This window comes from Echinops telfairi, unplaced genomic scaffold (genome assembly GCF_000313985.2).
Source record: "Echinops telfairi isolate 266 unplaced genomic scaffold, ASM31398v2 ScPeMD7_7424;HRSCAF=8462, whole genome shotgun sequence".
Classification (NCBI taxonomy): Eukaryota; Metazoa; Chordata; class Mammalia; order Afrosoricida; family Tenrecidae; genus Echinops; species Echinops telfairi.
Window position 1 is genome coordinate 4,759,103 of NW_022111324.1, and position 26,846 is coordinate 4,785,948.

Sequence of the window (26,846 nt, forward strand, 5' to 3'; positions counted from 1 at the left end):
TACCTAATTAACACGGCTTTTGGTCTAAGCAGCTAAAAAATGGAATGGCCATGTCCTGAGATGGGGAGGATGCTGTGACAAATCTGCTGTGGGGGCAGATTACCAGGAGTTCTGATTTAGGTGTGTCACTTGGGGATCTGTCGTAGGTACCAGGTCGTCCTTACACTCAGAGCTCTTTCTCCATGTTGGTGGGAGAGGAGACATCAAATGAGCTCTAGGGGGTACAGGGGAACTGGGAGAGTCTCTTCTCATTATCTATGTTTAGGACGTTGGAGAACTCACTTTGCCTCTCTTCGTATATTTTCTCTTATCTAGTGTGATTTGTTGTTCTTAGTGGCCTCTGGTGACCCCGTGAATGATGAAACAAAATCCTGCCCAATCCTATGCCAGCCCCCCCCCCATGGGTGGTGAGTTAGACCACTGCACCCCAAAGGGCTCTCAGCAGCTGACTTTCACTAGATCCCAAGGCCTGGCCTGCTAGTCCATCTTGGTCTGGAAGCTCTACTGAAACTGACACCAGTGTAGCATCATAATTACACGAAAACCTTCTCCAACAGCCGGGTGGTTATCCTTAAAGTGCACTGAGCAGGAATCACACCCAGGTCCGCCACATGGGAGACAAGAGAGACCACTTCTCCCCCTATAGGAGAGTGAGTAGAGTTGATTAAATAGTCTGACGGGTCATCTCCAATTCTGAGAACTGGGATTCTAGGAAGAACAGTGGTACAAAGAGCATGGCCCTTCACACTGGTTCCTTCCATCACCCAGGACTGACCAAACTTCTTGTTCCTATTCGCAGAGAAAGGCAGAACGTCCTTTCTCAAAAATTGATTCACATTCGCTATTTACACCATGTACCTGCTTGAATTCACTAGTTAATTAACTGCCCGCTGAAATCTATTTGTGCTACTTGAAAGAAACACTGTTTGAAATGTCAAAAGAACAGAGACCAATTTCAAGAATATGTTTTCCTGATTCTAGAACAATCCAGCTAACCCACACAATCACTGAGAAGATGTAATCATTTAAATGTACAATGAAGGTCTCTTACTGTAAGAAGGCTAGTTTTGTCAGATCTGGGTAATGGTAATCTTCTCCAAAAGACCATGGATATACCAATCACAAAGAATTTACAGTAGACCAAGTGAATCAAACTGGCAGGTTCTCCCAGCTGGAGACCTCTGACAAGAGAAGAGAGGTCAGCTTCACTCTGAATACCAGTCTGATGCCCCACTGGTAGGACAGCTCCCAAAGACCCTCCCCGCTTGGCTCTCAGACTTCCTGCCTGGCTGCTGGAAGAGCAAGGGAGAGGACCCAGTTTGGTGAACACCCACCCAGGAGACCATCGCCTGGGCTCCCAGAAAGGGTGCCTCTTGCCCTCTTTGCTGTACCCGCTGCCATCGAGTTGTTTCTGACTCACTGCAAGCCAGCGTTTCAGAATGGGAACCGGTGCTCCCCAGAGGTTTCCTGACTGTGGCCTTCGGGAATTAGACGGCCAACTCTTTCCTCCAGAGCACTTTCGGGTTAGGTTCAACCACCAGCCTTTTAGTTAGTAGCTCTGTGCGTAGCATTGGCACCACCTGGGAGCTTCCTCTTTGCTGCAGAAATATGCATTTCTTAGGGGGAGGGGGACATTCAGTGGCCAGACTTGGGAAATCATGCCACCCCAAATCACCCCAGCTTCCACTCCAGCCTTTTCTCCCCCAGGTATTTCGACTCAGCGGGGATTTTTTGCCCTACACACCAAAGTGTGGCCCAGTGCTGTTTCCATGCACACTGGACTCCCTCGAGTGGAAGGGGACGGCTCACCTTCCCGCTTCATGCCCATAACCAGGCACTTCTGGTAGCGGCAGTACTGGCAGCGGTTGCGTTGGCGCTTGTCAATGAGGCAGTCCTTATTATCCCGGCACGTGTAGAGGAGGTCTTTCCGGATCGTCCTCTTGAAGAAGCCTTTGCAGCCTTCACAGCTGTACACCCCGTAGTGCTTTCCTGGTGACAAGGAAATAACATGTCATGGGGGTCCCTGCGCAGCTTTGGGTTTTTCATTTAAAGAACATCGTGGTTGTCCCCCAGGGAGACGGACACCCTCACCTGGGTGCTGGGTCAGAAAGGAAAGAATAAGGAGCAGGAAGTTCAAGCTGCTCACAGAAACTAACACCGGGGGCCGTCAAGTGTCATTTCCCTGCCTTTCCTCTATACCGCTGGAGCGGCGGATTGGAAAAGGTCCAACGAAGATTTCGATCATGTTTATTTGTATCAAGACAACTTATATTCGGGGTTTTGGTTAAGCAAAATGTTCTGACTCAAGACAATCTATTAGTGTACATAATAAGAATATTTATAATCATCATGCCCTTCCAAGCAGGAAAAATACCCCAGCCTAACTGATATTTCTCCATAATTGAGGCCCAAGATATTATGAAACCCACTTAAAATAATTATCCTTTATGATAAGCTATGAGCACGGTCTTGCAGGACAATTCTTTATTGTGTGTTGGAGAATTAAGTTGCCATGTGGCCTTCATAGCTTAAGATGAGATTCAATATGAAGAAGTGACTGAACTATCTTATAGATGCCTGCTTTGCTTTATCCAGAATCATCTGCTCTATGTTCCATTGCTCTTATGACCTGCTCTTACGTTCCGTTTTCAATGATCCCAGTTAGGGATGGCTAATTTGCTGGATCCCACATAGGCTGCATGAATTGAACACAATATTCCTTCAAAGTAGAAATCTCAAGACTACAGACCCTGCGGCTGTGTTCAGTGGACTGGACTTGTGGAACTTGAGAGATACAAAGAAATGGATCATTCAAAACATCTGTATCTGATTCTTGAGTATGATCTGTGAGGCCGTTTGGCTACAGACCAGACCTGATTTTCGAATTCTGTTTATTTGGGCTGATATTGAAGTAAACTTGAAGCTCGTGAGAACACATATATCAGTGTAAATATCTGTGACCCAGGAGCGTGCATTTCCAAGGAACCACTCTAAAATAAAGTAATGGCGATTGATAATGCCTGATAACGAGACCCTACAGCCACCCAGTCCATTCGGACCCTGGGTGGGCGTAGGAGCGACTGTGGGGACTCGGCTCGTTGGCTCTCCTCGGGCCTCATCCTCACAGAAGCAGCTCGCCATTTCAAACAGCCAACCATTTGGTGACTAGCTGAGTGTTTGCACCACCCAGGGATCTGAAAGGAGGCTTGGTGGCATAATGGGTTGCACATTGGACTGTTAATCCCAAGGTCAGCCGTTCAAAATCACCAACCGCTCTATGGGAGAAAAGGTATTGTCTCAGAAACCCTTCGGGGAATTTCTACCCTGTCCTGTAGTTCACTGTGAGTCAGAACTGACTCGATGGCAGTGGTTTTAGTTTTGACTTGGAGGGATCCGATGGAAAGACAGGCGGCCTAATTAACGGCCTACACTAATGAACTGAGCTCACAGCAGTCATAGGTGCAGGCTTTTATCTTAAGTGAAAAGGACCTAATTCTCTGAGCACCAGCATTTTACTCTTCAAGAAACAAGGGACCAAGTTGTCAACTGTATGACACAGGAATGCCCATGACTTTCAATATGGGAATGAATACCCCACGCTTTCAACTAAGACAACCATAGCACAGAAAGCCCGTGTCTCCGAGTGGCTGACCTTCTGTTGCAAGGGTCACAGCCAACCCAGAGAAGCCAAGTCTACAGGATTTGGAAGTAACTTGACAGCAAGCATACATCAGCCATAAAGCTCAACAAGATCCATGGGCCTTTGCGTGGAGGGAAGCTGTAGCGCGGCTTTGGGGATGAGATGACAAGGACGTACTCAGCTGGCCATGCGCAAGACACTGCCCGTTTCCTCGTGTGTCTGGTCGAGAGGTGGCTGTCTCCCACACTGCTCAGTGGAAAGGGGTGTGCGCAGGAGAGACGTCTGGAGGGAAATACTTGGGGTCAATGTCAAAGAGGGTCAGGGAAGATGAAATAGGTAAAAACGTATGGCTTTAGTCCAAAAGGGAGAGGATATGAAAAAAACATCAGAAGGTTTATCTTTGCCAAGAAAGTATGGATAGTTTTTTTTAAATCCTTTTTGTACTTTCTAGTTTGCCTCAAGTTTCCACACAGGAGGACACATTACTTTTATTTGCATATTTGAACCTGCCATTAGTATTTCTTTTTAACTTTTTGTTGTGAATTAAGTGACGATGAACAGAGCAGGTCACTAGTTTTACGTTCAAGGGTCTGTGCACAACTTGTTTCAACTCATCTACTGCAATTCCCTTGCTGTACCATCCCTGGGCTCACTGCCTCCTTGCCTTCCCAGTGTCCCCTGTCCTTTCCTCGCCTTCTGAACTTTATCCTTGGGGAAATGCTGCATTGTCGTAGTAAATGGTTGCTTGATCTAACATGGGGTACGTTCCATTCCAGACCTGATGGGTAACTAAGGCCATAATCTTGGGGGTATCACCCGTCTCTATCTACCTTCATTAAGCCTGGCCATTTGGGGGTGTGTTTTTTTTAATGATTCTGACTTCTGGTCTGTGTTTGTCCCCACTCTGTCTAGAACCTTCTAACGTGATCTTTTTCAAAGCAGCTGGTTGCTAGAGCCAGGCGCTGTCTAGTTCTCCTTGTCTCCAGGACATGGACTCTGATACTTGCGTGGCCTGTTAGTGCACTGAATCGAGGGTTTCCATAAGAGACATAACTTTTTAATTATACAAATAGTTTAAAACATTAGAGAAACTCTATCTTGAGAGCCTTGCAGGCAGGTTCTCTAGCTTAGACTCGCACACGCCACAGTAACACCATTTCCTATAAATCCGGTCCTCAACGACAAAAATCATACTTTAAAGGTATCCGAACCGCAGTTACTGATGAATGCAGAGCCTGGAGTTTTGAAGCCTGGCCTGAGAGCTGCGCCATCCGCAAGCCACAGCCACCAAGCCCAGACAGACCCATTGCTGCTGGGTCAATCCACACTCATGTGTTTCAGAGCCGGACTGCTCCATCAGGTATTCCCAGCTGTGATCCTTATGGAAGCAGAACACCAGGCCTGGCCTCCTCAGTACTGCTGGGTGTTTTTGGACTGCCAACCTTTAGGCAAGCAGCTTGTGCTACCTAGGGACCTGGATCACCCTCAGGGTTGTTTTGAGTAGCCAGGTGGGCAGCGGAGTGAGCTCCTTTTCTGGGAACCCATCCCAAGGGGTACTTGAGAGACATCAGCTCTGGCACCTACCTGACGATCTGTCCCCACAGATGGCACAGATGTGTTTAACCAGAGACCCAGGGCTGGTGGATGGGTAGTTCATGTTTCCAATCCCTGGGAGCCCTGGTAAAGGCTTGATGTCCTCTGAGTTGCCGACGCTGTTCACCACATTTAGCTGCAAGAGAGAAATCCATCTATAAAGCAGAGCCAGTGTAGACTCCATCATCCCCAAGGCCCGCAGCACAGAAAGCATACTAGAGTGGGAAAACAAAACAAAACAAAACAAAAAGCAGCTAGGTTCTATTTCAAGACGTGGCTTCTAAGCCCCGAGTAGCTGAAACTGGTTATCTGGAACATGAATTTAAAGGAGGGAGACGATGCCACAAAAGGAGCAAAGTCATTTGTAGACGTCAAAACCTAAACCTCACATAACAGCCTATCTCCATGAGAGCCCCTTGCTCTGCTTCTCGTGACTCCTGGGTTTTATTTACGGTAGAAATCCACGCTGCACTGCACACCTAGCACAATGTCAGCTGTGTTTTTAAATTTTTCATTAACTACCGACTGCCTGTTCAGCAGCGCTGAGTGCAGCCACGGCCCTCGGGCAAAAGACTTAGACTCTGAGAGCCCAGCCATGCTGCAAATTCACGCAGTTCATCCATGTAGAATCAGGGATGCTCCCTGCACCTGCCTCCAGGGCTTCCCAAAGTAAATAATAATGCCCATTGAACCTGACTCAGTGGTAATGGGTTTTGTGGTGGCCACAATCCTGGCATGGAAAGATGCTGAATCACATGCCCCATTCTTTGCAGTAGCACTGAAACTGGATGCGAGAACCTTATTGTCCTAGTGCCTGACCTGGGGCCCAGCACCTGGTGGGTTTGAATTGGTAGATTTGAATGGCTGAATAAATGGACCCGTTGTTGTTACTCTCGCTCCTCCCTTGGAAGATGAGGCTCTCTGCCCATGGAAACGTTTTCAGCCTCCAAATCCCCATCTGGACTCGCTGAGTCAGACTCCACCTGATGGCTATGGGCTTGACTCCTCCCTTACCCCATGTTAGGACCTGTGGTGGCCTGGTGGTTATGAGTTGGGCAGCTAACCACAAGTTAAGCAGTTCAAAACCACCAGTCATTCCATTGGAGAAAGACAGGGCTTTCTACTCCAAGAATGAGTTACAGTTGCAGATACACCGCCACAGGTCCCCCCTGTCCTCCGGGGTCACCAGGAGTCGGCGCCAACTCCATGGCAGTGAGTTTGGTGGTTTTGGCTTTCACTCGTGTTTGGAGCCCTGGTAGTGTGGTGGTTATGTGTTGGGCAGCTAACCACAAGGTCGGCAGTTTGAAACCACCAACTAGTCTGGGGAAGAAAGATGGGCCTTTCTACTCCCATACAGAATTACAGTCTCAGGAACGCAACGGGGGCAGTTCTACCCTGTTCTATAGAGCTCCTATGAGTCAGAATGAACTCAATGGCAGGGATTTTACCCCAGGTTAGCTCCCCACTGCCACTTCCCTGCCTCCTGATGCTCTGGGGTGATGAGAAGATACTGCTAACTGGTTTGCATCAATCAAAGAAAACAAGTTAAGTAAATACAAGCCAGTCCTTCAGTCAACAACGTTTCCCGATTACCTGCTGTGTGCAGAGCCTCGGTGTAGGTCTGGTGAAGGGAGAAAGCTAAGAAACTATGTCTCCCTGGGTGGAGGGGGGCAGGGAATGGTAACTAATAACAGAGAGTACAAAATGAGTGGTTTACAATTGATTGTGGTGATGATTACACCATTTAAAAAATATATTAAAAATATTCAAATATATAAAAATATTGAATTGCATGGTACATAAATTACATGTCAAAAACTGTTCAAATAAATCAGGAAAAAAGTTAAGGAACTCTCTCATTTTTCAGAAATGTATCCTCTCACCCAGGAGTCGGAGCAGGCATAGAAATCCAGCGAGGTCAGACAAGTGATGCTGAGTCTGCATGAATGTAAGGGTTTCATGGGGACTCAAAAGAACCAAGCTCACTACCGCAGAGTGGAAGCTGACCCACAGCGACCCTGTAGGACAGGGTCGAACTGCCCCCGAGAGTTTCTGAGACTGTCACCCTTTACAGTACAGAGTACAGAGCCTGTCTTTTCCCTGAGCAGTTGGTAGTTTCCAACTTTCCAGTTAGCCACCCAACTCGTAACCACTACCTATCAGGGCTCCTATTGAGTATCAGGGACCCAAGGGCAGGTGCCCTGAATGTCTCTGAGATAGTTAAGGTTTATTGTGCCAACCTGGCCAATAAACAAATGTGGGGTTAATTGAAGGGCAGAGAGATAAATGGCTCGGTGAGCCTCGCCTTCCTAGTTTTGGGGTCTCTTGCTCTCTGATAGTCGGACCAAGGTGCAGCTGCCTTAGCCAGTTCCCTGATTCAGCTGGAAAGACTCACTTCCTGCAAGATGTCCCTGAGAAGACGCCACGTGGACCTACCCTGATGCAGCCCTGGGTGCTGGAGAAGCCACATGGAGACCCCCGCTAGTGCTGAAATGCTTACACGCTCACTGATTCGGCTTTCCTGCATTCGGTGTCATTGTGTGTGTTTTGTGAGATTAAGGAGGACTTTGTAGATTGGAGTCAGACATATGGGCTAATGTTAGACTTATGGGCTTGGGCAGCACTGGGTTGGGATGCTTTCTTAATGTACAATTACCCTTTATATAAAACTCATATATATGTGAGTTTCTGTGGATATGTTTTTCTAGTTTACCCAGACTAACACAACATACTACAGAAACAAATCATAAGGTGGAGAGTGGATGTTTGTTTGGCCTCTCCCTCATGTAGTTTTTCTTGTTTAGCCAGAGGTCAGATAAAGCCACACTGTTTATTCAGTTGTTTTCTGGAAAGAACATGGTAAGTATGAAAATAGAAAGTTTGTAAATGTGCTTTACACAATTGATGTATGGATGGATTGTGATAACAGTTGGATGAGCCCCTAATAAAATGATTTTTTTAAAAGAACAGAAAATATAAAGCTTGTAAGCCCACTTGTTTTCAGCCATTAAAATTTGATCTTTAGATGGGTTTAGGCCATGCCTGCAAAGAAAGCTTTGAAAAGACATGCCCCACACTGTGCTTTGGAGTACTTGGGAACCAGTGGTCTTTGTCAGAAGCTGGAAAAAATCTGGAACCATGAAGAAAATGCTCTGGGATTGGACATTAAAGGGAGCCTGTGGGCAGATTGAAATGCTTGCTAGGTGACCACCTGGATCTACTTGTTGAGTGGAAATTGGAGAAATGCAGCAATAAAGAGATGGGTTGAATTTGTCCACTGACACCTGTGACTTGGTTTACAGGAAAAAAGGAGAAGATGAGAGGGGGTTGACTGGTCTAAAGTTCATGACCTAGCATGAGGGGGCTAGGCTTGTTGAGTATTGGTGAGAGCCCATAGTCTAAAGGCAAGGTGACCAATGGGCTCCCTGGGGAAGCTAAGTGAGGCAGCCCACATTGAGCTAACCAGAACCTAACCAGATGAAGAGCTTTTTGAGCCTATTAACTGGTGCATATTGTTGCTAACTTTGTGGACGGCCTGGCCTGATTTGACTTTGCTTATGGATGCAAAATTCCTATAAAATCTTGTAACTTCAGACAAGAATCTCTAGTATGTACTTTGTGTGGCTTCCTCTCGCCAGCCCCCCACCCCCACTATTATGATTCCAGTTCTACCTTACAAACCCAGCTAGATCAGAGCATGTGCACTGGTACAGATAAGAGCTCTCAACACATGGAATCCAGGACAGATAAGTCCCTCAGAAACAATAACAGGAGTAGGGATACCATGACGGTAGGGGAAAGGGGCCAAAATGGGGAACTGATCATTGATTGCAATGGTCAATGAACAACAGAAATGTAGGTGAAGGGAGACAACAAACTGTGTAAGATATGAAAATAATAATAATTTATCAAGGGTTCACAAGAATGAGAGGGAAGGGCTGGGAGGGATAAAAGAGGAGCTGATACCAAGGACTCAAGTAGAAATAAAATGTTTTGAAAATGATGATGGCAACATATGTACAAATGTGTTTGATACAATTGATGTATATATTGATATAAGAGCTGTAAGAGCCCCCAGTACTAGGTGGAGGAAAGGAAGTGGGTGTTAACAAAACCAGGGACAAGGGAACAACAAGTTTCTAAAATCAATGGCAAGGAGGGCATAAAATGCCTGGTGGGGCTTGACCAAGGGCAATGTAACCGAGAGGAATTACTGAAACCCAAATGATGGCCGAACACGATAGTGGGACAAGAGGAAAGTAATAGGAACTAGAGGAAAGAACTAGGAGGTAAAGGGCATTTATAGAGGTCTAAATACAGGCATGTACATATGTAAATATATTTATATATAACGATAGGGAAATAGATCTATGTTCATATATTTATATGTTAAGTATTAAGGTAACAGACAGAATTGGGCCTCTACTCAAGTACTCCCTCAATGCAATAACACTTTGTTCTCTAACCTGGCATTCCATGATGCTTATCCTCCTGATATGATCGCTAAAGACAAAATGGGTGCACAAGCAAATGTGAAGAAAGCTGATGGTGCCTGGCTATCAAAAGATATAGTGTCTGGGGTCTTAAAGGCCTGAAAATAAACAAGTGGCCATCTAGCTGAGAAGCAACAAAGTCCACATGGAAGAAGCAACCAGCCTGTGTGATCATGAGGTGTCAGTAGGATCAGGTATCAGGCATCAAAGACCCAGAACAAAAAATCATATCATTGTGAATGAGGGGGAATGCAGAGTGGAGACCCAAAGCTCATATGTAGACAATTGGCCATCCCCTTACAGAAGGGTCACAAGGAAGAGGCAAACCAGTCAGGGTGCAGTATAGCACTGATGAAACATCCAACTTTAGTTCTTTAATGCACCCCCAACCGGGCCCGCACTATTATGACCCCAATTCTACCTTACAAATCCAGCTAGACTAGAGCATGTACAGATAAGAGCTGGAAACAGAAGTCCAGGACAGATATACCCCTCAGGACCAATAATGAGTGTAGCAATAACAGGAGGGGAAGGGGAAGATGGGGGGAGAAAGGGAGAACTGATCACAATGACTACATATACGGACAACAGGAAAGTGGGTGAAGAGAGACATTGGTCAGTGTAAGACATGAAAAAATAATTTATAAATTATCACAGGTTCATGAGGAAGGAAGGGAGGGTGGGGAGAGAGGGGAAAATGAGGAGCTGATACCAAGGGCTCAAGCTGAAAGCAAATGTTTTGAGAACGATGATGGCAACAAATGTATAAATGTGCTTGACACACTGGATGTATGTATGGATTGTGATAAGAGCTGTATGAACCCCCAATAAAATGATTTTTAAAAACACACACAAAAAAAGAGCCCCGGTCAAATGATTTATATATAAAAAAAAGAATTCTAGCATAAGCTGGCGATTCTGCAGTAAATGAGAACAAGTATGGCAGGGCTAACGTATTCCACAATTCTGTGAGGGGACCGAAAATACATGATGTCATGTTAGGGCAAGGGAGATCCCCAACACTCAAACAGGTCCTCAGAAACAACTTTGCAATAGTGGGAAATATTAGAGACAGACAGCGGGGCACAGGGGTCCTCATCCCATGTCAGGACAGAGAAAGAGAATGTATTTTCCAATGGGTATATAGAAGGGGACTTCCTGATCTTTCATAAGCATGCACAGCATACCGCTAACATACATAGCCAATGGGTACCATCACAAGCAGGTAACATGATAAACAAGCAACGAGGTGAGTCATCGTCTTCACCCAGTGCTAGTTGACCTCAAGCCCCCTGAGACACTCCCCAGGGGGAGGCTACATTCTATGGTGGTTTGGCTCTAGAACCTGACTGCTCTTACCTACAGATAACCTTCAGGCATGGTGAAGTAGCAGCCTTAGTGAGTAGTAGCCAGACACAGAAATGATTTATCTATTATGGTAGCTCCTTTAAGACTACTCCTTCATGGAGGCCACTTGGGGTGGCGGAGGCACATTGTTCCACCTGGAGAACGTGTATTTGGAAACATTTTTATCTCAATAGAGATCTTTCTCAAAATAGGGCTAGTTTTCCATGCCCTTGGTTGCCAGTGTAGAAATAAGATCAAATACTCTCTACCACGTCCTCAGTTTACCACGATGCCATAATACCAGGCTATGGTTATTTTAGGATATGCTATGTATATGGTTATAGATTTCAACAAACAGGGGAGAGGTCAGCGCACATTCAAGGAGGCAGCTTTTCCTAAGTGATTGAAAGGAAATAGATTAGCATTTAGATCTAGCCCTTGAAGTCAAAGACTTTTGGTTAGATAGCCCTGCAAAAGAGGAGTTCTGGTGGTATCGTGGTTGCAGGTTCAGTTGCTAACCGAAGGGTCAGTAATTCAGAACCACCATCGGCTCCATGAGAGAAAGATGAGGCTTTCTACTCCCACATGGAGTGACCGTCTTAGAAACCAGCAGTTCTACCCTGTAGGGTCGCTGTAAGTCAGAATCGACTGGAAGATGGCAGTGATTTTTAACCCATCCCCTAATCGTCAGACAGATGCGAACAGCCAAGGGAATTAGTGGAAAACTGCCAACATGTGCGGCTTGAGAGGACCTCGCCCCACCCCCTCGCCCGGCCTCCCACCCCACCTTCAGCAAGAGCAGCCGCAGCATTCCCGGGGCAGTCTTCATTCCTAAGTGCTCGCCATTATTGCTATCATCTAGAGAAGGCTTAATCTGTGCTAATTCAATATTTTAACCCTCATAACAAGCGTATGAGGTAGTCCTGTTTTTCAGATGAGAAAATTCAACCTTAAAATGGATTACTCATTCAGTTATTCAGAAATTCTATGGGGAGACAAAAGAGGAAAAAAAGATGATGCCGTTCGTGCGATGAGAAGTGGGCTGGGGGTGAGGAACATCAGCCACAGGAGACCAAAAGGGCAGCTGTTAACCCCAGACCAAGCTCCGCAGGGGGAAGGGACAGGAGAGAAGTTCAGGTGGGTGGGGCCGGGGGACCCAGAGAAGGAGTCAGGAGAGTGTTGTCACATTGAAGGAATGGCAGCTGGGATTACGAAATAAAACGTGTAAAAATCGCTGAATGGAAAAGGCATTTGTTCTGGAAATTTGTATCCAAATCACATTAAAAAAAAAAGTCCAGTGAGATAACTTAAGAAAGATCCCGTGCGGTTTGGATCAGAGACGGCTCTCTGAAAAAGATGTCTGAATTGGGACTGACTAGGCCGCTTTCAACAATGAGCAAGGCTGTGATAGGTCTGTGCTGAGAGAAAGGCTTTGCACGTGCAGGCCTGCTGGGAAGCTCCGGTCCGTGGAGGAACCTCAGAAGGCAAGGCTGGGAGGTGGGCTGGCTGTGGCCCAGCTGGAGGCCTGATGGCTGGCAAGCAGCGTGGGTTCAGTTGAACAAGCATCGAGAAACCACTAGAGTCTCCGTGCAGCGCACCCCCACTCGGGAAACCCTGCCTCAGCCAGGTGAGGTGCCAGCGGGAGAAAAGCAGAAGGAGAGAGCCTTCCAAGACCATTCGTTTCAAACACCAATGGTTCTAGGCCCGAGCTGCACTTCAGCACCACCTGGTGAACGGAAACTACCCAAACGCCTTGCCTGAGTCTCACAGGTAGTTAGGGACCAAGCTGGAGGCAGAATGCCCCCGTTGTTCCTGGATCCCAGGTTTGTCTCTCACTTTTCCATTTGTCTTATGCAGCAGGAAAGCCTCAGTCCCTGCCCTAGAAGTTCTTGTCTCACCGCATTGGCCAGAAGCCTCTGGAAGAGCCCCTCTCCAGCACACCTTGCCTTCCCAAGTCACCATGCTAGTAAGAGACTCTTCTCTCACCCATGCTGGCTTGTGGGGTGGGGTGATGAGCTCAGAACGATGAGATCAAAGCAAACCACCAGGACTCACGCTGGTTAGCCACCTGGCTCCAAAGCACCCCTGGCCCGGCTCATGTGTTCCATTAGAAGCAAGACCAGCTCAGGCAGGGCTTTGGTGCCGGGATTCACCAGGCAGCTCCAATCTGCCGCTGGGTGCGGGCTGGCTGCTGCCTAAGAACAGCAGAGAAGCACAGCCCTGCTCTGTCTTTATGTGTGATGTGCACTCGGCTTCCTGTGTGTGTCTGGAGCGTCAGGGAACAGCCGGCCCTGCAAATTACCCCGCTGAGGGCAGGCCTGGGCTGCAGGATGCAGACACCTCAGAAATGACAGGTCTTTGTGATGGGGAGAAGTGAGTCTGGATTCTGAAGGGGCAGAGGAGAGCCCTGGGTGCTGCTCCAGCCCTTCCTCACTGTGTGACCTTGACCAGGACACTGCACTCGTGGCGAGATTCAGTCTCCTTGGCTAAAGACAAAATCAGTGGTTTTCAAACTTATTGTGCCTGCGGGGTGGGGGTGGGGGTGGGCCTGGGGGATTTGGAGGTTGAATCAGCAGGCTTTTAAGTCTCTCGCCCCTGGTTTAACTAGATCGGATCTGTTCCTATTTGAGATGTATTTTAGACTTCCAAATAGGCTTTCCTTTGAAGGAAAAGTTTTATGGCTTAATATCTTATTGATCATCAGACTGGGTGACCTTTAAGGTCTGTTCCAGTGCTGGTAGGATCCCTTTTTACTATGTAAGAACTATCTATACAACTGCAAGCAAATTTGAAAGAATAATTCAGTTACCAATAAACAGCTAAGTGGGGATTCACAGGGACAGAATCCAGGAGGGGGTGAAAGGTTGGAAGAATTCCTGAGGCTCCTGGGGCTTACTACAGAGTCCAACCAGCAGCGACCGCACTTAACATAAACATACACCCGTGGCCTAGAGCACTTAGTCTTTAAACACTAGATAATTCTTGTCCCAGTTACATAGTTGATGTTTTTATAGGTTGCTCACTCTACTTCAATGCTCCCCAGGGCAGAGACTGAATCTTACTTTTTTTTTCTCTTTCCAGCACCTAGTACTGCTCCTGACTGCATGTTGAAATGAACTTTTCTAGAAACCTGCCAGCAAGTGCACCTGAATAAATAGTCGCCCTAGTATATAATGCATCATCTGTGAACGGTAGTAACACCACCACCTTACTGCCCTAGGACATTGTACAGATAATGGAGTGGTTACAAAAGCCATGCCTGCTCAGATATTCAGCAAAGAAGACCTGTCATCAGGGCCTGGGTTTGTTCCCCACAATACAGAAAGCAGAAACAGACACCGGACTGGGGGAGAGCGGTTTGCAAAAGGTGACACAGTGCCGCTTCCCTGACACCATTCAGATCTCTCTCTCCTCATCAAGGCTGAAAATGCAAAAAGAGAGAAACAGAATGGGGGGAAAGGCGGACTGATTGAGCACAGCCAGCAGACCCTGCCTGCTGCTCCCACAGCCAGCCCCTCCCTCTCCCACCCCCAGCTGTAAGTACTCACCCTGGGCCCAGGTCACGGAAGAAGTTCGCTTCCCGTCACAAATCCCCCTCAGACCCACTTCTGTGCAAGCAATGCAGGAGGCACAAGGGTAGTCTTTCCAGAGCATTCAGAATCCAACTCACCGTGGCTAACAGCGAGGGCTTTTCGTCCTGTATCATCTGGTTAATGGGGTGAGATTTTGCTGCTGAAAGAAGCTGGAGCCCAAGCCCAGAGCGCTGTTGTCGGAGGCTGCTAAGCTTCACCAGCACTTGGCCCGCTTAATATAGCTCCCAAATGCCGAACTTGGCCTCTGTCTCTGCACGCAGCCCAGTTGGCCGGGACCAAACTCTCAGCCTGACCTTTCAACGCCGATCCCTCTGTACAGACTTATGGTCCAGTAGCCGTGGCCCTGCCACGCACCCACAGCGATAAGGGTTTATTCACCAGATTTGGCTCAGTCAGAGCTGAATCGGGTTGCTAACAGCAGCCTTGGAGCACGGTGCCTGGCCCACCCCCCAGGGCACCCTGTTTCATTTCTTTGCGGATATTGCTATCACAATTTGAAACTAGTCTATTAGTCTTTCCATCTGCCTTGCCGGCTACAATGGAATGGCCATGGGAATAAAGACAGGAGCCACCGGATCCAGTGCTTATCCCAGCACTTAGGGAGTGCCCAGTGAGGACTGCTGGGTCATGGTGGCTCGTGGTTCCTGTAGTCGACTCCGCCTCCGGGCGACCTGCGTGTCTAACAGAACATGATGGTGCCTGGTCCTGTGCCACCTTCACAGTCCCGGCTGGGTTCGAGTCCCTGGTTGTGGCTCTGGTGTCCCTGCACATGGTCGAGGGGTTCCCTCCACTGCGCTGACGCACCATCTCACCAACCATGTTAGTTGTTCGTTACCTTATTTCCAACTCACGGCCGCTCCGCGTGTGCAGAGTAGAGCTGCGCTGCAGGGTTTTCAAGACAGTGTGACCTTCCAGAAGCGGATCTCCAGGGATGTCTACCCAAGTGCCCCAGGAGAGTTCCGCCTGCCAGCTTTCTGTCCAGCAGTTGAGGGACTCCTACTTTATCAATCAGCTCTTAATCAATAGCTAGTTTTATTTAAATGGGGTTTCCCTCAGCAACCTTTCGCTTTTGTCTCAAAGATTAGGCAACGTATCTTTCTGCGTCTTGCGTACTGGACTTGGTCTGAATAAACAAATGTTCTTTTCTTCTTTTGGTTCCAGATGACCCTTATGTTCCAAGGAATCCGTGGTCCCACCTTCTGCAGGTTCCACTAATGGCAGCGGGAGGGAGGGCCATATGCCTCTTCAGTGCTGCCTGGTCCCCACATCAGGGCCTGGAGACATAGGACCGGGAAGCACATCAGGCCCAATGTGTATCAGAAGGGGATTAAGTGACGAGGTTTTAACTGTTCAAGTCAGGTTTTTCATGTTGATCTCTTATAGTCATCTCTCCAATACACTCTGTTTGGTCTGGGAACCAGTTTATTCCCATCCCTTCATTATGGATGAGGGAAATCATCAGTTTATTTTCTGAGTAGATCTCACAAATGTATCTTGGGCTTCCACTGTCATCCATAGCCTTCTGCAAACCAGAATCTCAGAATTTAGGCTCTGGTACAATTCCCTCATTCGGCTTCAAAGTATGTAATTTAAAATCCTTGGATCACTGTTGTTGGTGTGCTTCTTCGTGTGGCTTAGTTGACATCTCACTTAGAAGGCTGCTTGTTTGGCAACAAGCCTTTAAGACCCCAGATGCTATTTTATCTGATAGCCTGGCCTCATCTAATTTCTTCACCAAAGTTTTCTGTAGCACCCTTCATATGAGGGCAAATATCAAACAGGACCATGGTGTATCTTCTGTGTTCCCTTCATATGAGGGCAAATATCAAACAGGACCATGATGTAAGAACTAATTGTTCTTAAATTGGAGCTAGGATTTGGTGTGAGCCCCAAATTCAGTCCTACATCTCTGCTTATGACCCCAGTCAGTACTCATCAAGATAGGATGTAGACCATTGACTTTGTGAACTATGTTATATCATTTAACCGGGGTGTCCTTTGAGATGACAGCCAATAACTCATTCCTTCTAGGTGTTTGGTTATGCCTAAGGAGTTTTCATAACTTTGGCTCTGTATGCTCCACCACATTCACAGACAACTCCAGCAAAGCTGAATGCGCATATACCGATATCCTTTTCAAACCTACATATATTTGTGTGTATTCCTTCACTCTGCCTCTCACACTTGTTCATCTTTCTTGTTTCACTTGTCTATCCAAGCATCTACTTGTAGATAAACACTATTGCCAATTGTGTATAATACTAATCGCCTCTGTTGCCTTTAACTCTTGCAAGCCTCCAACTGTCTTGCCCTGTCTCCAGCATGTCTTTCCTAACACCCTCTCTTATTGTACATCACCTATCCCTGGTCCTAAGTTAACTCTTGTCTACCCTCTAGCCTGTGGAATCGCCTTACTTCCTCCCCTCCTATCCCTGTTAACTATCAAAGGGTGCTTCGTTTAGGGTGAAGTCTTTTCCTAACTTCTGCGAGTGGTATTACAACAGGTGTCCTTTTTGTGATGGACTATTTTCACTCAGCATAATATCCTCCAGGCGCATCCATATTAGGAGGTATCTCCCAGATTCATTGTGATTCTTTAATGTTGCAAAATATCCCACTGGATGCATGTACCAAAGTGTATTTTTCCATTCTTCCCATGACTGACATTTTGACTGTTCCCATCTTTTTGCTTTTGTGAATAGTGCTGTGATAAATATGGATGTGTATATAACCATGCCTTGGCTTTTATTTCTCTGGGATATATACCATGTAGAGCCGTGGTTCTCAACCTTCCTAATGCCGCGACCCTTTAATACACTTCCTCATGTTGTGGGGACCCCCAACCATAACATTATTTTCATTGCTACTTCCTAACTGTCATTTTGTTTCTGTTATGACTCAGGTGACCCCTGTGAAAGGGTCGTTCTACCCCCAAAGGGGTTGTGACCCACAGGTTGAGAACCGCTGATGTAGCGGGATTGCTGGTCATGTGGTCATTCTCTTCTCCACTCTCTGAGGAAGCATGCCAGCACTTTGGATGGTGCTTGTTCCATTTCGTTCTACCAGGAGGTGGGTTCCCATAACTCTGCATCCTCCCCAACATTTGTTTTCTGGTTTTTATATTTTTAACTTTGCTAATAATGTTGGTGTCAGATGGTATTTCATTGTTGTTTTGACTTGAATCACTTAAATGGCTAATAATCATAAACATTCCTTTACCTGGTTGCTGCCTACTTCATGTTTTCTTTGGCAAAGTGTCTATACATGTCCCCTACACATTTCAAAACTGGATGATTTGGGGTTTTTTGGTTGAAATGTTGAAGTTTTCTATAAATTTTAGAGATTAGTTCCTTGTCCTAAATGTCATTACTAATATTTTTTCCATTCAGTTGGTTCTCTTTTTGGTGAAACCTTTGGATGTACGTAAGTGTCTGATATTTAAGAGGTCAGAACCCTTCAGGTTACCATCTATAGTTGTGTGTTTTTCATTATGTTTGATAGTGTGCTATTAGGCCATGTATTAAGGCTCCCAAGTGAGTCCGTATTTTTTCATCCATTATCTTTATACTCCTGGGTTTCACATGTAGGTCTTGGGTCAGTCGTGTGTTTGATTTTCTATATGGTGTGAGTCATGGATTCGGTGTCATTCTGCATATGGATATCCCGTTTGGGTAGCGCCATTTGTTAAAGAGATGCTCTCTTCCTCACCTAATGTCCTTTGGCCATCTACCAAAGATTAGCTGTCCATAGACGGATGGATTTCATTCCGGGCTCTCAGTTCTAGACCATAGTTCTATGTATCTGTCACTGTCCCAGTACCAGGCTGTTTTGACCACCATGCTTTATAGAAGATTGAGATGTGAACGGCCTCCTACTTTGCTCATCCTGAGTGCTTGTCCTTTCCATATAAAGTCAGTGATTGGGTTATTCCATCTCTTTAAAGAATAACATTGAAATCTGGGTTCGATTGCATGATATCAGTAGATTGCCTTGGGTAGTATTGACATTTTCACGATGTTAACTCTTCCTGTCCAAGATCATAGTATATGCTCCATTTATGTAGGTCTCTTTTGGTCTCTTATAGTCGTGTTTAGTAGTTTTTTTTGACCACATCTTTTGTCTGTCTGGCCATATTCATTCCTAAGTATTGCATCTTTGGGATGACTGTTAATATTTCCCCCCGATTTCCTTTCTAGAACTCCCTTTTCAGCATAAAGAAACACAAGGGTTTTTTGTGTGTTCACCTTGTACCTTTGCCACTTACTAAATCTTTCAATAATTTCCAATAATTTTCTTGCCAAGTCTTTGGAGTTTTATATGTATAGGATAAGCTATGCAAATAGAGTTTTACTTCTTTTTTGCCAATTTGGATGCCTTTAATTTTCCTGTCTCATAACTCTGGCTAAGACTTTCGGCACAATGCTGAATAGGGGTGGTAGTAAAGGATGTCCTCGCCTGGTTCGCATTCACAAGATAGATGCTTTCAGTTTCTCTCCATTGAGAGTAATCTTGACTGTTAGTTTTGTACATATTCCTTTTATTATTTTGGGGAATGTCCCTTCAAGTCCTATTTTGTTGAACGTTTTTATCAGGAATGCACGTTGGATTTTCTCAAATACCTTTTCTGTGTTAATTCATATGATTATATGGTTCTTTTCATTCATTAAATTACACAATGGATTACATGGATTGTTTTTCTAAAGTCAAACTATTCTTGCATATGTGGTATAAATCCCATTTGTTCATGATGTATTATTGAAAATATACATTGTTGAATTTTATCGGCAAGGATTTTCTTGAGAATTTTTGCATCTATGTTCATGAAGGATATTGGTATATAATTTTTTTTAGTCATTTTCTGCCCAGTTTTGACATCAAGGCCAATACTTCATTCGATGATTAAGTTTTCCATCTTTTCCTATTTTGTAAGAGTTTAAGTAGAAATTGTGTCAGCTCTTCTTTGAATGTCTGGTTGAATTCACTTGTGAATAAAAGCTAGTTCAAAAGTGGCCAATTAGGAAAATAATATGGGGCTCATTTACCGATTGAGGGTCTATATACTTAATGTTGAGTGTTTGTCCCAATGGCAGACTTCCCACCCACCCCGGCCCCTGTTCACCCCCAACAGAAATGTCATAACGTTCTCTGAGACAGACAGGTCCTGCCACCCACAGCTCTCGACTTGGAAACCTAGGGTTCACTAAACAATCTTGTTGGAGGGTCTGCTGATCTGGGGTGACGGTAGAACAAAGTTTTGTGTTAGGAACTGATTTGTCTTGTCCCTCTCACCTACTGTCCCCCCCATGGGAAACTCACCCAGGCCATGTACTACAGATAACCATGACTCTGGACCCTTGTCCTTTTGAGGTGCACAACATCCTTCATAGGTCACATAGGAACTGATGTGGAACTCCGACTCAGCAAACTGGACTTTACCTAAAACCCACGTGTACAGAGTACAAGAACTGAGATATTCCCTTGAGCTTAAGACTCAAATGTCCTCGTGTAAGAAGAAGCAACATATTAATAAGATTTAACAGCTAGGACGTGTACTTTGGTTCAAAACTCTTGCTTTGAGGTTTTCCAATATATGGCAACTGAAAACTACAACATATTTACTATTTTCATAGTCTCTTTGTTCTTTTATAACATGTTTTAGTCGAGCAGGCATAGTTCTGCCTTTGTGAATGAGTGTTATTGAAAGCTTTGACTGATCTCTAGCCCTTACTTTTTATGTAAATAGTGTTCAGTCTCCCAAGTTGTTAATCTGTAAAAATTAAAAATCCATGTATTTTGGTCTAAACATCTGTCCTATACATGTATATTTCCCTCTTCTCAACATTTAAAAATTTCTATATCATTGGCTAAATTAATGGTAATAGCAATAGAATTACCACATGATCCGTGGGTACGATTTATATTCTTTCCCAATAAAATAAAAATGATATCTCTAAGTAAACCAGTGACATGTAGATACAATATAGAATATGAATAGACTTTGAGCTTACACTCAACTGTAGCCCTGATCTAAGAACAATGAGCTCTTATGACATGGTGCTGCTCCACACTTAACCTCATGAAGAGATTACTCAAGAGGCGGGTGCAATAGCACAGTGCTGTGAATAAAACAGACTGTGCCTATTAGATAGAATAGCATCTGAAGTCTAGGTTTTTAAATTGTTGAAGTACAGTTCTTCATAGTATTGTATATCATTTTTATTTCCCCTGGTGCTGCTCTGACACTTATTTCATTTCTTGTTTGTGTTATTTGCATCTTCTCTTCCTTTCTTAGATTTGCCAATGATTTTTTCAATTTTGTTAATTCTTCCAAAGAACCAAATTATGGTCTTGTTTTTCTGTTTGACTTATTTCGGCTCTAACCTTTATTATTGTTCTCTTCTGTTGGCCGTTGGCTTCCTCTGATGCTCTTTTCTAATTATGTTAGGATGTCAGGTGAAAGTGTTGATTTGGGTTTTTCCTTTTTGATGTGTGTGCTTATTGTTCTAAATAGCCCATTAAGCACAACTTTTGCTGCATCTCAAAGGTTTTGGTCCGTAACATTTTCATTCTTGTTTGATTCAAGGAATTTAAGGTTTAAAATTTTTATTTACTCTATTACCAAGTAGTTTTTTAAAAATCATTCTAGGGGGCCCATACAACTCTTATCACAATCCATACATACATAAATTGTATAAAGCACATTTGTACATTCATTACCCTCATCATTCTCAAAACATTTGCTCTCCACGTACGCCCCTTTAATCAGCTCCTAATTTTTCCCCCTCCCTCCCTGCTCTCCCTTCCCTCAGGAACACTAGACAATTTATAAATTCCCTCACCCGCTGCTCTGTTGTCCGTCCCCGAGGGAGGAGGTTATATGTAGATCCCTGTAATTGGTTCCCCCTTTCTACCCCATCCTCCCACCACCCTCCCGGTATTGCCACTCTCACCACTGGTCCTAAAGGGATCATCTGTCCTGGATTCCCTGTGTTTTCCATTTCCTATCTGTACCAGTGTACACCCTCTGGTCTAGCTAGATTTGTAAGGTAGAATTGGGATCATGATAGTGGGGGTGGGGGAGGAGGAAGCATTTAGGAAGTAGAGAAAAGTTGTATGTTTCATCGGTGCTACACTGCACCCTGACTGGCTCATCTCCTCCCTGAGGCCCTTCTGTAAGGGAATGTCCAGTTGCCTACAGAAGGGCTTTGGATCCCCACGCTGCACTCCCCCTCATCCACAATGATATGATTTTTTTGTTCTTTGATGCCTGATAACTGATCCCTTCAACACCTCATGATCACACAGGCTGGTGTGCTTCTTCCAGGTGGGCTTGTTGCTTCTGAGCTAGATGGCCGCTTGTTTACCTTCAAGCCTTTAAGACCCCAGACGCTATATCTTTTGATAGCTCGACACGATCAGCTTTCTTCACCACATTTGCTTATGCATACCAAGTTGTTCTTAAGCAAAGTATTATTCAATTTCTATGCATATTTTCCCTTTGATCTTCTACTTGTTTTCTAATTTTACAGTGTTGTGATCTGAGAAGATGCTTTATAATATTCTTTAATTTATTGAGGTTGTGTTGCGGCCTACCCTCATGCCCATTCTGGAGAATGCTTCATGTGCACTGGAGAGGAATGTGTAATATGCTACTGTTCTATGGAGAGTTTGGCATATTTCTCTCAAGTCAAACTAGTTTGTGTTGTTTAGTTCTTGTGCGTCTTTGCTCATTTCTTTCCAGGTGTTCTATCCTTCATTGAACGCGGTGTGTTGAAGTCTCCATCAGGTTAACTGTTGGACTGATAGCTGCAAGGTCAGTGGGTCGAACCCACCAGCCACTCAATGGGAGAAGGATGAGCTATCTGAGGCCAGTGAAGAGTCCCGACCTTGGTAGCCTGTATAGGGCTGCTACGCAGGAACTGTACTGACTTGCTAGCAGGGGGTTGGTGCGGTACGGTCGCTCTGAGTGTGGTGCTGTTTTAGAAGGCACTCAATCTCCGAGAGTTTCCTTTTTTATTTTGATGAGGCGTGTTCATTTTCTTTGCAGCAAAACTGTAATCAATCTATTAGTTTCTTCTCAAATTTAAAAGTTTGTTCTAAACATTTCCTTGACTTTATCTCCACTTGAAAGTTCTGTAACTTGCCTATTCCCCTATTAACAGTGTAACTGTCTTCTTCACAAAGTGCTATCCGCTTCCCTGCTTCCTGTGTTACGTCGGATGCTCCTCTCTCTGGGCTGTCCTCAGGGGGCACTGTCAGCTGTCTTCATCGCAGGCTGTTGACTGTGGATGATTTTCTGTCCGAAGATCTCACCTTAGCACTTTTTGTAAGATTGATCAGGTTTAACACATTCTTTTACATTTTGTTCATCTAGAAATGTCCTCACGTCACTATCATATTTGCTGGGCATACGATGCTTGGTGTGTGAGGTGTTCGGTTTTGTTTCTCAGAGTTTTGCATGTCACCCCCTGCTTGCCTGCCTGCATGAGTTCTGTTGAGAAATGTATTTCCTGAGTCCTGTTTGCAGGTAACTGTTTGCTGTTCCTGAGCTGCTGTCAGGATTCCTTCTCTGTCTTCAGTTTTGGAAAGTTAGTTTATAATATGTTATGGCGATTTTCTTTTGGGGTCTATCTTGTTTGGGGTTTGTTCAGCATATCATCTCTCCTTTTATGATCTTGGGGAATTTCCTTTCATCAGTACTTTGATAATTTTCTTTGGGATTTTTGCTTTTTTATTGCTCTGGAATTTCAATCATATGGAAGTAATTCTTCTTGGTAGAATAACATAATTTTTAGGCTTCCTTGTTTTGTTTGTTGTTGTTTTGCTTTGGTTTTGCTCTGGCAGATTGTCTCAGCTCACTGCCATCAAATCAAGTGTGACTGGAAATATCTGTCTTTAAGCTCATGAATTCATCCTTTCATTAGTTCCATTCTACTCTTTTTGTCATTCTTTCTTTTAAAAAAATTATAAATAAATCACTTTATTGGGGGCTCTTACACCTCTCATAACAATCCATACATCCATTGTATCAAGCACTTTTGTACATATACTGCCATCATTTTCAAAATATTTTCTTTCTGCTTAAGCCATTGGTATCAGCTCCTCTCTTGTTCCCTCCCTTCCCGAACGTCCCACCCTCATGAACCCCTGATACATTATAAATTATTATTTCCATATCTTACACGTCCTGCTCTCTCCCTTCCTCCATGTTACTTTTGTTTGTCCCCCTGGGGGACTGGGTGTGTGTGTTATACGTCATTATAGTCAGTTCCTCATTTGTCGTTTTGTCTTTCAATGCATTATCTATTTCTGAATTCTTAGTATTAATATTCTGAATTTTAATTGCTGTTTATTATAAGCTTTCTAATTTTTAATTTGTTGGGGTTTTTTTCTTGTATTTTCTGAATTTTTCTAAAGATTTTTCTGTATTTTCCTTCATTTTGTCTTTAGCTTTTTTGATCTTTCTCTCAATATATTGAAAGAGACTAAACGCCCATCTGTAGAATTCCTTATCAGGGAGATTTAGTGTTTTTTATCCTTGAGAAAGGCTGTTTGTCTCTGTCTACTGATCACTTGCTTTCGCTACTCTGTCTTGTTTCTTCATGTGCACCGAATCTGCCTGTTGCCTCTGAGACAATGTGGTGCTATATTTGTACTTAATTGATGAGTTTATACTGGTGAGACCTTAGCCACTCACATCCTGTCTGTGAGTGTGGGCACAGGTGTCTGAGATTCCAACAGCCCAGTTAGGCTGGCATTGTTGGATACCTATCAACACGCAGGTGGCTTAGGAGGGGAGAGTGGGACACTGGTCCTGGTGGAGCTTATTCCAGCCTCCATGTTGTCTCGTGCCAGTTCAGATAGTGGCTGAGGTCAGCGTGCTTGTTCCTTAAAGGAATCGTTTTGGATGCAGAAGAAAATGGGGTCCCAGTAACAGACCTGAGCCCAACCTGCAGCCCAGCCCAGCTTACTTTCCATCTGAAAACAAACCAACGACCAAAAAAAGCCACCCTTGCCAGCATGCAGACTTTGTTTCTTTATCGTCGTAGTCGCTGTTGCATTGGGAGCTGTCCACGACAAGCGGGGAAGGCTAATGGTCTCAGTGAGACGTTGCTAGAAAGAACGGAAGGGTCTGGCCATCCCACGGGCTGCTCAGAGCAGCAATCCAGTGTTTGTCACGCACACACCTCTTCTCCTCCATCGCTGCAGCAGGCCCTCAGAATTTCCTACCTGGTTCCCATGTTCTCTGCCTCTGTCTCAGGGACAGCATGTGTGGGACACATGCTACCTCGATCTGGATTTATCCAGATGCTCGTGTTGACCTATTTCCTCTCTCTACACTAACTCCCTAAGGTGCTCTGCCTTTGTCCTGCTCATTTCTGTAGCCCCTGTAACGGTTAGTAGAGTATGGGTCATCTCATTGACTAAATGCATATGAATCATTACATTGAAGAGAATAAAGGGGCCCACCCCACTGATGCCAGAGTGGTTATGAGTTCAGTTACTAACCACAAGGTCAGCAGTTTGAAACCACCAGCTGTCCTGAGGAAGAAAGAGGAGGTTATCCATGCCGGTCAACGGTTACAGCCTCTGTCACCCACAGAGGCAATTCTACCCTGTCCTCAAGGGGCACGATGAGTCAAAATCGACTCCGTTGGTTTTGTTTTTGTTGAGTCCCATTGAGGATGACTCACAGCCCTGGATGATGAACTCACAACCAGGACTGAACCACTGGACCACAGGGCTGGTCCTCTTTGGGCTGCAGCCTCCTGCACCTTGAGGAGACTTCAGTGGACTAGGGCCTACACAGCCCAGAGCTGCACTTAACAAAGGCCCTGCAGGGGGAAGACTGCAGAGAAAACCCACTCCCTTCAACCAACAGACATCATGAAGCCCATGCCGAGTGCTGGTTCTGTTCCAGGAGCTGATAACGGAAAGGTCTTAGGATGGGAAGCACACCTACCTGAGAACTGGGTGGGGCCACCAAGTTGATTCCCGGAGGGGCTGCCAGAGCTCCTGAGGGGGGGCCCATGGCAGATGTGATGACTCTGTAAGGAGAACCCAGAGCATTGAGGGGGGGCCCCACTGCACTCAGAGTCCGTGGAGCACTCACAGGGGTGTCAGTGTAGCCGGGGTGGCTGTCCATTGGCTTCCCTGCAGACAAGACTGCCGACGGGCTCATGGAAGTAGAGCCACTGTGGCTGGGGGGGCCTGTGAGAAGAGAATGGTGAAGGTAATAGGAGGTCAGAAGGGCACAAAGGTAGAGTCCCACCCCCTACCCTCATCTTTGTTTTGTACATTTCTCTCTTCCCTCCTGTCACACCTGCACACCGTGAATTCTAGGTAGACGCGCTTAGCTGGTGGAATTCAGGCAAGCAGAGGACAGAGAGGAGTGGCTCTAGGCCAGGCTTGCACATTGATATTCTAGTTCTCTGGAGCCCACCTGGGCTATGCCAGATGCACAGCCCACAGGTCCCTGGGCCAGGCTTACTGGGAAGGAGAGCCAACACCCCCATCCAGAAGGTGAAATGAGTAGGTCCCTCGGCTGCTCTAGAACTCCCCACCTCAAGCTCCTATTGTTTGGAGAACTGAAGCAGAGCTGAGCTTGCAAGTCACAAAAGCTCATTCACTCTAAACACACACCCCTAATGCGGGCCCACTATGTGCCAGTCATTATGCCCATCCCTAGGGATTCAGACCGGAAGAAACCAGAGTTCTTGCCATTGGAAGTCGTGTTTGGAAATGGTGAGGAGGAACATAGAAGCTGTCCTCAAGCCTCAACTCCCTGTGTTGTTGGCAGCCTTGTACCCATTGGATTCCCATCCTGCTTAATCAGTGCTCTGGGAAGAGGATTCTGGGAAGGCTGGCCATGGCTTTATGACTATGGTGGCACAGAAATTGCAGGAATTCAAGTGCAGGCTGGTCCACACAGACCTTCTCTGCATCTGGGGGTGGAGAGCTGCAGCCACAGGGGAAGGGATTCTGGGAGGGTGTACATTGACAGCACTGCCTGTTCATCTGGCAGCACTTTCGGAGATAAGGTGAGGTCTGAGCTCCCTCCAGTCAGCTGTTTCATCTTTCAAGATGAAAGAGGGGGGTACCCTGAATCTCATGAGCTCAGCATACAACATTCTAGCCAGGAAAAAAAAAATATATATATATATACAGTGAACCCTCGTT

The 26,846-nt window shown here is 45.5% G+C and overlaps 1 protein-coding gene across 3 annotated transcripts in view; it reads right to left on the minus strand.

Moving 5' to 3' along the window:
* RXRG (retinoid X receptor gamma) overlaps positions 1–26,846 on the minus strand; it is a 75,765-nt gene that overhangs the window by 26,253 nt on the left and 22,666 nt on the right. The window contains exons 2-4 of one of the 3 annotated variants that reach the window (XM_004706763.3): positions 25,630–25,877; positions 5,225–5,369; positions 1,810–1,989 (exon numbers count right to left, since the gene is read on the minus strand). In XM_004706763.3, coding sequence (XP_004706820.1) covers positions 1,810–1,989; positions 5,225–5,369; positions 25,630–25,877 — 573 coding nt within the window. The other 2 variants (XM_045298057.1, XM_045298058.1) reach the window with 2 other exon arrangements.